Genomic DNA, 15,269 nt, shown 5'->3' with positions numbered 1-15,269 from the left:
TAGTAAGACTAAAAAATTATCTTGTAAAACACACCAATAATATTTATTTACAACTTCAAGAGTCCTTTTTTTTAATAAAAAATAAGGTTATTAAAACTTATTTTACAATTCAGATTTTTTTTCCTCAGAATTGCGTGATACAAACTTGCAATTCTGACTTTTTTTCTCAGAATTGTGATACTGATTTTATAACTGGCAATTGCGAGTTTATATCTCAATTCTGAGAAAAAAAATGTCAGAAATGTGAGATATAAACTCGCAATTGCAGTTATAAAGTCAGAATTACAAAAAAATCAGTTACGAGATATGAAGTTGATATAAAATTGCAACCATGAGAAAAAAAGTCGCATTTGCGAGAAAATTTCATGCAGTTGTGAGATTATATTGTGCAATTCTGAGAAAAAGGTCAGCATTGTGCGTTTATATCACACAATTCTGACTTAACTGGCAATTGCGAGTTTATATCTCAGTTCTGAGAAAAAAATTAAGTCAGAAATGCGAGATATAAACAATTGCAATTGTGAGATATAAACTCACAATGCTGACTTTTTTTTCTTGGAATTGCGCAATATAAACTCACAATTGTGCGAAATTCTCACAAACTCAACTTTTCTTGCAATTGAAATTTTATATCTCGCAATTCAGATTTTGTGAGATATCTCAGAATTGTGAGATATAAACTTGCAATTCTGAGAAAAAAGTCAATTGTGAGTTTGTAACTTGCAATTGTGAGTTTATATCTCAATTCTGAGAAAAAAAAGAAATGAAGTCAGAAATGCGAGATATAAACTCGCAATTGCAGTTATAAAGTCAGAATTTCAAAAAAAAAAAAAAAAAAAAAGAAAAGAAAAAAACGTTACGGGATAGAAAATTTATATAAAATTGCAACAATGGGAAAAAAAAGTCGCATTTGCAAGAAAATTTCATGCAGTTGTGAGATTATATTGTGCAATTCTGAAAAAAAAAGTCAGCATTATGCATTTATATCACGCAATTCTGTTGCACCTGGCAATTGTGAGTTTATATCTCAATTCTGAGAAAAAAAGAAATTAAGTCAGAAATGCGAGATATAAACTCGCAATTGCAGTTATAAAGTCAGAATTTCAAAAAAATCAGTTACAAGATATAAAATGTATATAAAATTGTAACCATGAGAAAAGTCGCATTTGCGAGAAAATTTCATGCAGTTGTGAGATTATATTGTGCAATTCTGAAAGAAAAAGTCAGCATTGTGCGTTTATATCACACAATTCTGACTTACTTGGCAATTGCGAGTTTATGTTTCAGTTCTGAGAAAAAAAAAAAAATGAATTCAGAAATTGCACAATATAAACTCACAATTGCGAGAAATTCTCACAAATGCAGCTTTTTTCTTGCAGTTGAAATTTTAGATCTTGCAATTCAGATTTTGTGAGATATCTCAGAATCGTGAGATATAAACTTGCAATTCTGAGAAAAGTCATAATTGTGAGATATGAACTCACAATTCTGAGAAAAAGTCACAACTGCAAGATATAAACTTGCAATTCTGAGAAAAAAGTCTCAATTGTGAGATACAAACTCAATTCTAAGAAAAAAGTCACAATTGCGAGATATAAACTTGGAATTCTGAGAAAGAAGTCAATTGTGAGTTTGTGTCTCGCAGTTCTGACTTGATTTCTCCAAATTACGAATTTATATCTCAATTCTGACTTACTTTCTTACAATTGCGAGTTTATATCTCACAATTCTGAAAAAGTCAGAATTGTGAGATAAAAAGTCACAATTACCTTTTTATTTATTTTTTTAAAATGTTATTTATTTTTTATTCTACTGCAGATGCGAATGTTTTTATATGTGTGAAGTGCCACAAAAAAAAAACAAAAAAAAAAAAACAGGATGCACACATTCATACAAAATCAAGGTTTTTACTGATGATTTCAAGACAGGGCCTTTCGTCTGAGTACAAACACAAACTGGCAAGGCAATACACTACTGCTGGAGAAAGAGCATTGTGGTACATTGCAATGCAAAGACGCAGATGCAATCTTTGATCACTGACACTTGGAGGGAAAAAAGAAAAGCACGTACATCATCTGAGGAATTTTAAAACTCTTAATCTGCCCATCATCCATTCAACCTGTCATTTGCACAATGAAAACAAACCAGTGAATAAAAACAGAATAAAACATAACTCATTCATACCACATGGTCATTGAACAGACCCATTGACAAAAGGCAGCAGACACTGAGGGAGAAAAAAAAAGAGTCTGTATATTAGTTTGATTCCATTTCCCTCTAAGCCAACCACATTCATTTGCAGGAAGCACACCTGCAGGCAGCATAGACACGATTGATAAATAACACATCTGATTATGCTTTCAGAGGACAGACGTCTAACTAATGACCACAAACACTGTGACACTCAAATTAGGCGCCTGTGAAAGCAGATGACAAAATAAAACCGTCAAAGTCTGTGTTTGTAGAAATGAGTGAAAATACAGCAATGTTACAGTTCACAAATATAGGCAGCCATAAAAAGTCTTGCATATGAGTTGGCTTTAACAATCTTACAATGTGTCAAAAAATTCTAAAATGACATTTTAAAGGTACATTTTACCCAAAAATGAAAATCCCATGGAACACAAAAGGAGATGAATGTATGAGCTGCTTTCTACCACAATAAAATGTGAATAATGACCACAACTGTCAAAAAAAGTGTTTAACTACTAAACTAGTGAATAACTTCAAATTTTGATGTTTTTTACAGATAAAGTGCAACAGTGCCTGCTCACTTTTTACTTTATTCATTTTGATATAGAGATTTTAAAAAGTTATAAGCTATGACCCATACCAATCAGCTATGCTATAAATGTAAAAAAAACAAACAAAAAAAACCTTTAATTTGAAGCAATAAAATTTGAAAATCAAACAAAAACACAAATGTACGTTTCCATGAAGCATTGCAAATGACAAGCAAAAAAATTAATTTAGTATAAAAACAATATTTTAAAACATGCATCAATATGTAAATAATTAAATATTTTGAGATTTTAAATAGTTATATGCTTTTATCTGTGTGTGTATTATATTATATGTGTATTTTTATATATATATATATATATATATATATATATATATTTATTATTATTATTATTATTATTATCCTTGGCAGACCCTGTTCACCATCCACATTTATTGTATGGAGGAAAGCCACATTCTTTAGGAAATGCTGACAGAATTTTCATTTTCGGGTGAGCGCTCTCAATTAAATATGTCAATTAAAACAAAAAATAGCTACAACTCCTCCCTATTGGAAAATATATTAATTGGTGCACATCTGATTGATCTGCTAACCTTTTCTTCAATATTTCATGCATGAATCGAATACTGTGCACTCATGAAGTCACCGTTCATCAATCAACCTTTTGCTTCAACCAGAACAGCAGTTTCTCATTTGTGACCACACCTGGATGTGAAACAGCAGGAAGAGTTTCTTAAACAATATCAAAACAGTTTGTAAAACCTGCTTCACAATCCATAAGTTCCTTTGTCCTCAGATGGGGTTGCCATACTGGGCTACGTTACGCAGTCTTAAAAGAGTTCGAGGGGGTCAAACGTTGTAGTCAGGTGATTTGCCCTGCGGTCTTCTCAGGTGGATCTGCAGCGTGATGAACGCTCCCACCGTCACGTGAAAGAGGATCTGCCACATGTTACGGAGTTCATACAGATACATGTTACATAGGCAGATCATAGCAAAGGCCAGGAATGACTTGATGTTCCTCCAAACTGAGTAGTAGGCAAACAAGTAACACTACATATAGAAACAGAAAAAAAGAGTTTTAAGCAGAGAGAAGGAAAATTCTTCTGAATATTTTTTATTCCTGTGATCCAAAGCTGAATTTTCAGCAGCAATTACTCAAGTCTTCAGTGTCACAAGATCATTCTAATATCAGGGCTCTACACTGCGAATGAAAACTACTGCATGCGACTATGAAAAAATATTTAGGAGCACAGGTGTGACTGACCCGATTAGCATATTTGTGTTTGCTCTGAGAGGAGCTTTAAAGATTTCTATGTGTTTTTGCAGCATTGGGTAATGTATCACAGACATATCTCACGAATCCTTTCATAAACACTCTGTGAGATCGCAACAAACTAACACCGTGTCTACACTGGACGCGACAGTCGTCACGCCACGCCACAACAGCTAAAGTCTGTCTACACTGGACGTGACAAAACGACCGTGGCAAATCATGCACGTCATAAATAGAATACGGTAGCAGTTTACTGTCGGGGATTTGTCACGTCGCATCTAGTGTAGACAGCATCAATGATTATAATGGGTTCTACTGTATTTTGTTGCATCCGGTGTAGACACGGTGTAAGATGAGTGACAGCATTTAATGATTTTTAAGTGAGTTTGTAAATGTGATATTGATTTAATACAACAGTTCAATAAACAATAAGTTAATATTAGTGACTTACATCATCTGACTATAACACTATTGCCTGATTTTGCTCTATTTCGTCAACAAAAATAGTTTCAAACAATGTCATAGCTGAGCCGCTGCTCATCTCCATTCAAACACAGCGTTGTTTTGTTATAAATGAACATGCGATTTTAAACGAATCTAGTGAGTCAATGATTCAATTACCCATTCATAAAGACATTCCTGAATGAATTAGCCCTTAGAATGAATCAAGTAAATGAATGATTCATGATAAAATCAGTGACTTACCTACTGGCAGTTTTAGTTTAATTTTTAAAGTATCTTTACAATTATTTAAATCATTTAATATTTCTATATTCAAAATTTTATACTTAAAACGATAATCTCAACATGAGTATGAAATTAATTGCACTCATGCCACCTCGGAGCCTCATTAAACATCTGAAAATACACCTACAAGCCACTTTTGTGTTCAACTGTGCCACTTCTGTAGTACAAATTAATTTTGTTAATACTGATTTCATTTGACTGGTAACTTATTCTTCTTATTCTACGTGTTCTTATTCTATTGTTTTAATTAGAAATTTAAAAAAACTTATAATATATACTATAATATATATCTCAATTTATAATGTATAAATATATATATTACATTATTACATTTGACATAAAAGATAACATACTTTTAATAAAGTTAGATAAAAACAAAATTGCTCCTGAAATGTCTGACTGTGCTCATAATTTTTTTTTTTTAAGAAAAGTACCTGTATAGCCCTATAATATGCTGATCTGGTTCTTATTATTATCAATGTTAAAAACAGTTGTACTGATTATTTATTATTATTTTTTTTTTTTACATTTAATTTTTGCTGTGCAACATAAAGGTTTTGAAAAACCACCACTAATAAAAAAGCGTCTACAATACTAGCTGCTTTGATGCTAGTAAAAACGCAATTTTCTCCAGTTTTCCAGATTCCGCTTTTACACGACAGTGAGGAAAAGTGTGATATATTAGCATTGGTTGGTCAGACAGAGACAGAGAGCAGAGGAAATGAAGCCTGGCAGGCCGACAGTAACTCACGGTCTGACTGTCGTCACTTACCTGATACAAACAGGCCGCGGTTCCGAGGAAAAAAGCAATTACGTAATTAAAGTCTTCATCCTCGTTCTGCAGATAGGGCAGAAAAAGAGGAAAGACAGGGTGCTGTGTTAAAGAGTGAACAAATTACAACAGGAAGCCATGTGCTAAAACAGAGGATGAATTACTTAGAGCCGGGATTCGAGTGCTCACTTATCAGTGCGATATACAAAGCCAAGCAAAACTGTTTTGTTTATGGAAGAGGAAAATCACATTACACCTAAGTGCAAAGTCTGACAAATTATTCAAGGGTACTGCTACTATCCATTAGTTATGATGTATTTTATTACAATGGTGCTTATACATTTAAAAGTAATGTTTAGTCCAACGTTTCAATCAATAAAAAGAAACAAAGCCCAAAATAAAGTGCCAACATTACTATTAGTGCATGATTTAAGTTACCTGCAATACGCTTTCTATTGCGTGGACTCCCCGCAGCAAATTAAGAGCGCCGCACAGGACACTTAGGACGCAGGCGACGATACCCGACAGGGTGACGGCCTCCAACATTTGATTAGGAGCTGCAGGAATAAATCAAGCAGAAAATCTGTGTCAAGCAGTAGAAAAAATAACTAGATTTTAAGATATGCAGAAGGAAACCTGCCGTGCAAAACACTCATGGTCTTTCCAAATGCTCTGCTTCATGAGAACAAAGTATACATGCTGTGCTCCCTACCTATGCCTTTATATTTAGACTGCTTGTGTTGTGAGAAGCCGTTGATTGATCCAATGTCCTCCGCGGACAGCTGATAAGGAGGCCGGAGCTTGATCTCAGTCTGCATGTCGGCCAGATTAATCTTGGTGGAGAGGGAACGTGGGCTGTTGTAACGTTGCTTGGTTTTCCGAATGAAGTTATCTGTTAAAACCATGGAAACGGCACAGAGATGAATGCTTCAAGCACATTGTGGTCTATATGTTACAAATGGCTCCAGTGCATTACAAATCACATTACATGGAAGGTCTTTAGGCTGCGTTTAAATTTATTTAGATAAATCCCAAAGATTCCTAGCCAAAATGGAGTCTCATTAGTGACTAAATTTTAATGTTCCACATAAGATGCAACCCCATTAACGTTTACTCAAACTCACCATGCGAATAATGCTCTTCAGAGACTCAACTAATGCTCAAGATTGGTGAAACTGCCCATGTAGAATTAATTTAAAGCAGAACTAATTATTACAAATATTTTTCAGTGCTAAATATAATAGCATGAACTGAATGGGATAATAGGATGCTGAGGTCCTGATTCTTATTGGCAGATTCTTTTAATGCTTAATAATAATAATAATAATAATAATAATAATCGCAAACTCGATTTAACAGTTTGAATAAGCCTGACAAATCCATCAGCTATAGATTACTCTAAGCAGATCGTAGAGACAATCACTGCCAAGGGCTTCTACAATCTACTTAGATTTATGATGCTTTTGGGAAATCCAGTCCAGATTATTACTTTCAGTGATGTCCGTCTCTAAATGAAACAAGTTTTGTGTCCTTAAAGGAGAACTCCATTTCCAGAACAATAATTTACAAATAATTTACTCAACCCTTTGTCATCCAAGATGTTCATGTCTTTCTTTCTTCATTCGTAAAGAAATTATGTTTTCTGAGGAAAACATTTCAGCATTTTTCTCCATATAATGGACTGCTATGATGCCCCAATTTTGAACTTCCAAAATGCAGTTTAAATGTGACTTCAAACGATCCCAAATGCAGTTGTAAACGATCCCAGCTGAGTAAGAAGGGTCTTATCTAGCGTAACGATCAGTTATTTTAATAAAAAGAATACGTTCGTCTTGTCTTACTCTGCCTGGACTTTTTTCCGGTTCATGACAGTTAGGGTATGTCGAAAAACTCTCATCTCATGTTCTCCCTCAACTTCGAAATCTTCCTATATCGCTGTTTTACCTTTTTTGTTAAGGGTGTTTGATCTTTGCATGTTCATGTTGCAAAGACTGGGTCAGAACTTCTGCAGCGATGTAGGATGATTTCGAAATGATTTTTTAAATACAATTGGACTTTTTTTAACATACCCTAACTGTCTTGAGCCAGAATACACCGAGTTCATGGAGAGAAAGGCAAGACGAGCATTTGAGATTAGATTAAAAAGTATTAAATTGTATTTTATTTTTTTATAAAATTTAACTGATCATTTTGCTAGATAAGACCCTTCTTCCTCGGCTAGGATTGTTTACAACCGCATTTGGGATCGTTTGAAGCTACATTTAAACTGCATTTTGGAAGTTCAAAATCAAGGCACCATAGCAGTCCATTATACAGAGAAAAATGCAGAAATGTTTTTCTCAAAAAACATAATTTCTTTACGACTGAAGAAAGAAAGACATGAACATCTTGGATGACAAAGGGGTGAGTACATTATATTTGAATCTTTGTTCATTTTAGAAGTGGACTTCTGGGTTGTTTACCCAAAAATTCTGTCATTAATTACTCATGCTCATGACATTCCAAACCTGTAAGACCTTTGTTCATCTTTGAAAAACACATTAATTCATTTGATGAAATCCGAGAGTTTTCTGACCCTGCATGGACAGCAACACCTGACATGTTCAAGGCACAGAAAGGTAGTAAGGACATCGTTAAAATAGTCCATGTGACATCAGCGTTTCAACTATACTGTTATGAAGATATGAGAATACTTTTTGTGCACAAAGAAAACAAAAATATCTATCCAACAATTTATTCTCTTCCTTGTCAGTCTCTGCCGCATGTTCAGCTTTACTTATTTGAATCACAATGTACAGACGTTGAACTAAGAGCGATGGACGCTGTACGTCAGAGCAGCGTGGTACTCTTGTCGACACCTGTCGAAGACTGACATGGAAGAGAATAAATTGTTAAATAAAGTCAATATTTTTGTTTTCTTTGCACACAAAGTATTCTCATAGGTTCATAACATTATAGTTGAACCACTGATGTCATTATTTTATCGCACTATTGTTTTGATGTACTTACTACCTTTCTGGGCCTTGCACGTTTTAGTTGCATTGGTATCTATGCAGGTTCAGAAAGCTCTTGGATTTCATCAAATATATCTAATTTGTGTTCCAAAGATTCCTAAGGGTTTTGGAACAACATGAGTGAGTAATTAATGACAGAATTTTCATTTTTGGGTGGACTATCCCTTTAAGATTCCAGTTACTTAAATCAGTATCATAGTTGACTTGGTTGTTAGGCATCATGTAGTTGAAGATCAGGTCTGAGTTAAAATTGAGTAATAAAATACTTTTTTCCAAACAAATAAAGCCTAATATGTATAGAAATGTAGTATACACTTCCATTTAAAAGGTTTGGAGGTTTTTTTTAAAGAAATTAATACTTTTTTTTTTCAGCAAGGATGGATTAAATGTATCAAAAGTGATAGGAAATACATTTATAATGTTACAAAAGATTTGTTTTTCTAATTAAATGCTGTTTTTACAACTTTCTATTTGTCAAGAAATTGTGAAAAGTATCATGGTTTCTACAAAAATATTAGGCAGCACTACTGTTTCAGCATTGATAATAACAACAAATTTTTGAGCACCAAAACACCACACTAGAATGATTTCTGAAAGATCATGTTAAACTGAAGTAATGGCTGCTGAAAATTCAGCTTTGCCATCACAAGAATAAATTGCATTTTAAAACATATATATATATATAAAAAAAAAGTTATTTTGGATTGTAATAACATTTCACAATATTACTGTTTTACTGTATTTTAATCAAATATATACAGCCTTGGTGAACATAAGACTCTTCTTCCCAAAAACATCAAAAATATATCAAATTAAATGATATTAAAATGTGTTGGCGTCGATAGCCTTGTGTCTAGTGCATGGACATGTAGCGCAACTGTGCTTGCGGCGACCCGAGTTCGATTCCTTTGCCGATCTCACCCCACATACATATACATATACATATACATATACATATACATATATATATGTATATATATATATATATATATATATGTATATATATATATATATATATATATATATATATATATTCAAATATATAATGTAAATTATAGATCAAAAGTATAGTCCCCTATCTGCAGAAAGAAATTTCTGTCAGAAACCTGTCCTCTAGAAACTCACCAAACTCAATGAAAGAGAAAGGCCTCAAAGCGCTGTTGATCCGCTTTGTGTCATACGTGACAATGAACTCTCTCTGAAGCTCGTCGAGGAAGCTGAAAGCCAGGACATTCGGATAGTTTTCTGTGCAAACCATCAAGTACCCGACTCCAAGAGAGCTTGTGAAACTATGAAAAAAGCAAGACATGTTATTGTTTACATCATACTTGCAGAGTCAATTTCATTCAAACAAAATTTAAAGGACAATGGGAAAGGTCATTCAATAGAAATGTAAGTCCATTTCACACACTTGAGAATCCACCGTTTACACCTGTTCTGGATCAGTATGTTCACAGAGTTCTCTTTGAATACGCTTTGTTTTCCTTTTGAGGACAGTTTAGTGACTCCCCTCAGGAAAGAAACTTTCAGTGTCAGTGTGTCTCTTCATGTTAACGTCTGTTTGGAGAGATGAAACAATCCATTGAGTCACTCCAGAGCCTGCTTGTTAAGTTTGGAGTGATGAATAGCAGCCAGGCTATGAAATGGTCACCCCTGGGTCCCTCAGTGTAATGCATCTGAATTAGACCTTGCTGAAGGGCAACTTTAAATTTTACATCAGAACAGTTGGCACTCAGAGCAGTCCACCCCACTGTGTCATTTGCTTTTGCTGAAATGTTTTAATTAAAGGGAGTCACCCAAAAAAGATAAATCTGTCATTGTTTAGTCATTCTAAAGTCATTCCAATCCCATCCACAGAACACAAAGTAAGATATTCTGAAGAATGTTACAGCTACTGTGACCACAACCTGTCAAGCACCAAAACTGATGCATTTTTTTATTTCTGTAGCAGCCCACAGTCACTATAGTGATTCCTTCACTGTATGGAACAGCATGAGGGTGAGTAAATGATGACAGAATGACAGAATGTACATTTTTCAGTAAACTGTTTCTTGCAGTGCAAATCAAATCAAAATGCTTTCACACCAAATTGAATTGTAATGGATGATCCACGTACATTTGCTTCCACATTTACCTCAATATAATATAATTAGCTCTGATTGTCAGTTATTAGAAATGCAACAAAGCTCACTTAGCATGAGATTCTTGTCAGAAATATGTATGCAGTAGGCATGTATATAGATTAATTGAGAGTTCATCAAATAAAAACATGGTTGCAAAATGTATTTGGGTGTATTAGTTTAGCATTTCAAATAAAATTTCTACTTTGCAAGGAATGTACAGACAGCAGCCCCAGTGCCAGATTAAAAACAAACAAACAAAAAACCTTCAAGAATAAATGCTCTTAACACCAGTTTGTTTAACACTGAAAGCATGCAATATAGTATAAAAAAATAGCATTACCACCCACATTACCATTGCATTAATAACTCACTTGATGTTGTAAAGGCCAGATCTGAGTGAGCAGCGATCAGGAAACTGGCTGAGTTTTTTGGACAGACCCTTGAGATGTTTCTTAGTCTCCTGAAATCCTTTATCCTGTTCATAGTCTGTAGAGGCTGAGAGTGGTAGACCGTCCCTCACTCTCACCACAGAGGCAAACAGCACCATAGACATCTTAGAGGCAGCCTAGTGGACACTTGGAAGAATGAGAGAAATCATCATTCAGTGCATATAGTGTATATACTTCTCTATTTCCCCCCACTCTCAATATTTTTTGCTGACAAAGTAGCAAATAACATACAAAAGCAGAAACTAAATTAACAGGAAATAAGCACAATAGTTCAAATCTAGCGTCTCGTATAAATTCTATTGTCAACAACTCTATGGAGACTCATGAAATCTGCAGCACACTGTGCTAGGCTAATAATAACATTAGCGTGTTTACTGATAGCTTGTCATTAGATAACACTGGCTAATAGTCCTATACAGTACAAAAGCACACATCTAATAATACAGGCTTTAAGACTTTAACTGAAAGCAAATCATGTAAATACACATTGTAATTATACGCAGTGATGTGGAGCAGATGTCACTGTTACCATAGCAAGACTGTTAGCAGCATGATATTAAACGACTCTTGCGTGCATATATTGTCACTGTTCGGTGTACATACCTACTGACATGAGCCGTTCTGAAATATATTAACACATTATAATCATTTTTAAGTTATTTCGTTAATATATTATTGTGATCGCTGGGCTCTTCCTGCAGGTCTCATACCAGACGCTTCTAGCTCATGTACAATACAGCTTCGGCCAGTTTCGTCGTAGTTCGGTTTAGCTTCGGCTTTGTTCGGAACAAATTCGGCTGTGTGTGAGAATCTGTGTGACGTGGCTGGAGGAAAAGCATTATGGGTCACTTTAAAGTGCACATCAGCAAACCAGTTAGACTGTAACCATTTAATTGTCTTGGGAAGTTGGATGTAACGCTAAGATCTTATAAAATAATGCGTGTTAGAACACACAGACTACATTACATGAATTAATAAATGTGCTAAATTAAGATGTGATTTATATGCAGATCTGACACCTTCCTTTAGCTTATTCCCTGATTTCAACCAAAATGTATTTGTTATATCAGAACATAGACTACACGTTAAGAACTTAGCATACTTTGTGTGTGTGTGGTGTATAAAGAGCAAATATAAAATGGTGATGCAGAGGTGCAAAATATCAGAGTTTCTTGAATAGATTTATTATGCAGTTATGATAATGGCTGTGAATTCATATTTAGCTACTATTTGTAAGGGGGTTATCTTACTCTAAGTGTTTAACTTTACTTATCTACTTTCAAAATAACAAAATAAAATAATATATAATGATAAAAATAATAATTTCCCCAGTATAGCCATAAAAATTTACTCATGAATCCCCATTAAAAAAAAAAAAAAACACTTTTTAATATATTATAAATACATAATTTCATTCAGTGACAAAAAAATGAACTAACGTGTTTAGATAAAAAACACCATCCAAAAATATACCATAAATGTGTCAATTTTTTGACCTCTGCTTTGAGTTTAAATATAACATACTTGTTTTTTAAGCTCATAAATCCACAAAATCTGACTATTTTTTTTTTTTTTTTTTGTAGTGTTTTGTAGTTCAGCCAGTGTCAAACCCATAATCTTTGATGTGAATCATTCAAATTCATTCATCACTCACTCTTCTGAATTCAATGTCTTTACAAGGATGAAACCGAGAGCTCTTCAGCCTAAAGTGACCTCCTGGAAACATCCACTTCACAGCATGCAGTGTGAGCCATGCATTGAAGATTGATGTTCTCTACATGGACAGCTTGATGAATAGCTGGCAGTCTAAAGCTATGTATTTAGTGCAGAAGTGTCAGGGTGACAAGTGAAGATGTTGTCATTCATACTGACAGGATGTCGAGTGGTAGAGTGGGCTGAAAATACTGCAGCAACATATGGAAGAGTAAAAGATCAACCTCAGTGGGTTGGGTAAAGCGGATATAGACATCACTTTAGGAAATGCTGCCTCCTGCCAAATGCTCATTCATCCCTAAAGCACCCCTGTAATGACTGATCTGGTAGTAATATCAATTTTATGGATGATTAAAACAACAGTGGAATTATTATGCATTTCGAGGGATGCTAACTCGCAGCCTTGGCTGGCTTTTTTCATAAAACCCAATTAAATCTCAAAAATGTAATTTTCTTATTCTGCTGCTGTTCCTGCTGAGAAAACATATGCTTTTTTTTACTTTTACAGCCACATATGTGAAACAAGGGGAGAATGAGTTTGTATGGATTTCTTGGCAAGTGGTGCACATCATTTTGATTATTGCTTTCAGAGCGAGGATGGAGAAAAATCTTTATTCCTCCAGTAAAGATAATGAGGGCGTATTTATGCCATTGACTTCTGTTACTGAGAGATTTGTCCCAGTGACTTGAATTATTGAATATTTCCACGGGCTATTCATTTTCTCGCCACAAGCTGAAAGGACTGTTGAACTAACTGATAATCTCAGTGTGTGAAACAATATGCTCTAGAACAGTGAAATGTAACATGTAAGAATTTGCACTAATGAATATTAACAAAATAATATATCAGGCTGTAGATTCACAATCATAAAAACTGAATTATGGGTAGGTTATGAATGTACATCTTGTATTGATTATCAGCTCTGTGACTTATTGTATTATTCCGCTTGTCTTTGATATACCGTCCAAACGCTGTGTCGGTGTGTTAATGATGGAGATTTTTCAGCATCCCTCTCAGCATTCCTCTCTATGAGTGAGTCACTGGCAGACCAAAACTTGGAGGGATGGTAGTACTCGCACTGTCTGCAATGTCACCAAGGCTTGCCATAATTGGCCTGACGGGGGCGCTACAGCAACCAAAAGTAGAAAAAAAATCGCTCAAAACTCCTAAACTGTTTGTCACAGACTCAAGTGTCTTACGTCATCAGAATCCTTTGCTCACGCCTGACAAAATGCATGCCTCGGATTCACCAGAATTTTGGGGTATTTTGCATTTTTTAAAGACCATACTTTTACGAACTAGTCCTAGGTTTTTCTCCGAATTTGAACCAAACCAGTGCAGAACACATACACACAGTATTCATATCATACAATAGAACTCCTCATTACGAACAACTTTGGCTCTAGAACCACTGCTGTCAATCAAACCATTTCTTAAATGATTGAGAAAAAGTAAAAACCTACTTTTTCGAACTACTCCTATGTTTTTCGGTCAATCTGGGAAAAACACTAGTACAGTCCTTTGGACTAGGTCAGGGGTGCCCAAACTCGGTCCTGGAGGGCTGATGTCCCGCAGAGTTTAGCTCCAACTTGCCTCAACACACCTGCCTGGAAATTTCTAGCATGTCTAGTAAGTGCTTGATTTGCTGGTTCAGGTGTGTCTACTTGGGGTTAAAGCTAAAAACTCTGCAGGACACCGACCCCCTTCAGGACGACAGGTGATTTTAAAGTTTTGGAGCAGCCTATGCATAAATCATTTTTAGGTCAATAATTATCTAAAAAATAATGTTGAAATTGACCCTTTGGGAAGCTATATTATATAATTGTTTTTCAGGTGGATTTTAAAAGGGTTCTTTTCTTTCTGAGAAAGGGGCCAGTCCAAACATACCCAAAAGCCTATAAAGCCTTTGACAGATACAAATTATTGGCCTGCATTCAGTCTGGACTGGCAAAAACCTGGATAAAGAAAGTATATATGACAGCGATATCCAGGTGAGGTCAGTGCGATATGCTTTATTAACTTTTGGCATCACCCAATTATACAGAAAACGTATATACTCTGTATTACATACACCATCATGTGTATTTATCTTCTGTTTCCTAATTCATGCTGGCATTTTCTTGTCCTGCTTTCACCCCTAGTTCTGACACGTAGGGGTGTATCCAGGCAAAAGTAATTGCCTGCACCCTCAGTAAGCCTCGTCCATGTAATTTTGATGGAATCATCCCTCTCTCCAAACCATTAAACAGTCACATATTGCACTTGACAACACATGCATTTCACCAGCAGGTGTTTCTCCACGGGCAGCCATTTAAATGTCCAAAAGTGACTCATCCCTTGAGTTTCCAATCTGGCAAACAGCTCATGCCTCTTGCAAGGGTTCCTGTGCGGCTTGATGGCAAAGGGCTCGGCTCGTTTGAGATCATGACAGAAT

At 35.0% G+C, this 15,269-nt stretch overlaps 1 protein-coding gene across 1 annotated transcript; it reads right to left on the bottom strand.

Annotated features, from left to right (window-relative positions):
• Positions 1-1,887: 1,887 nt before the first annotated feature.
• sec22a (SEC22 homolog A, vesicle trafficking protein) lies at positions 1,888-11,892 on the bottom strand. Its single transcript, XM_051120085.1, has 7 exons — positions 11,725-11,892; positions 11,044-11,247; positions 9,675-9,838; positions 6,248-6,427; positions 5,974-6,092; positions 5,536-5,601; positions 1,888-3,793 (listed from the first exon to the last, which is right to left on the bottom strand). Exons 2-7 carry the CDS (start codon positions 11,223-11,225, stop codon positions 3,593-3,595), a joined length of 912 nt encoding a protein of 303 aa, XP_050976042.1. The 5' UTR covers positions 11,226-11,247; positions 11,725-11,892; the 3' UTR covers positions 1,888-3,592.
• Between the last annotated feature and the right edge of the window lie 3,377 nt (positions 11,893-15,269).

Source organism: Labeo rohita, chromosome 9 (genome assembly GCF_022985175.1).
Source record: "Labeo rohita strain BAU-BD-2019 chromosome 9, IGBB_LRoh.1.0, whole genome shotgun sequence".
Classification (NCBI taxonomy): Eukaryota; Metazoa; Chordata; class Actinopteri; order Cypriniformes; family Cyprinidae; genus Labeo; species Labeo rohita.
This window is presented reverse-complemented; position numbering and strand designations above follow the sequence as displayed.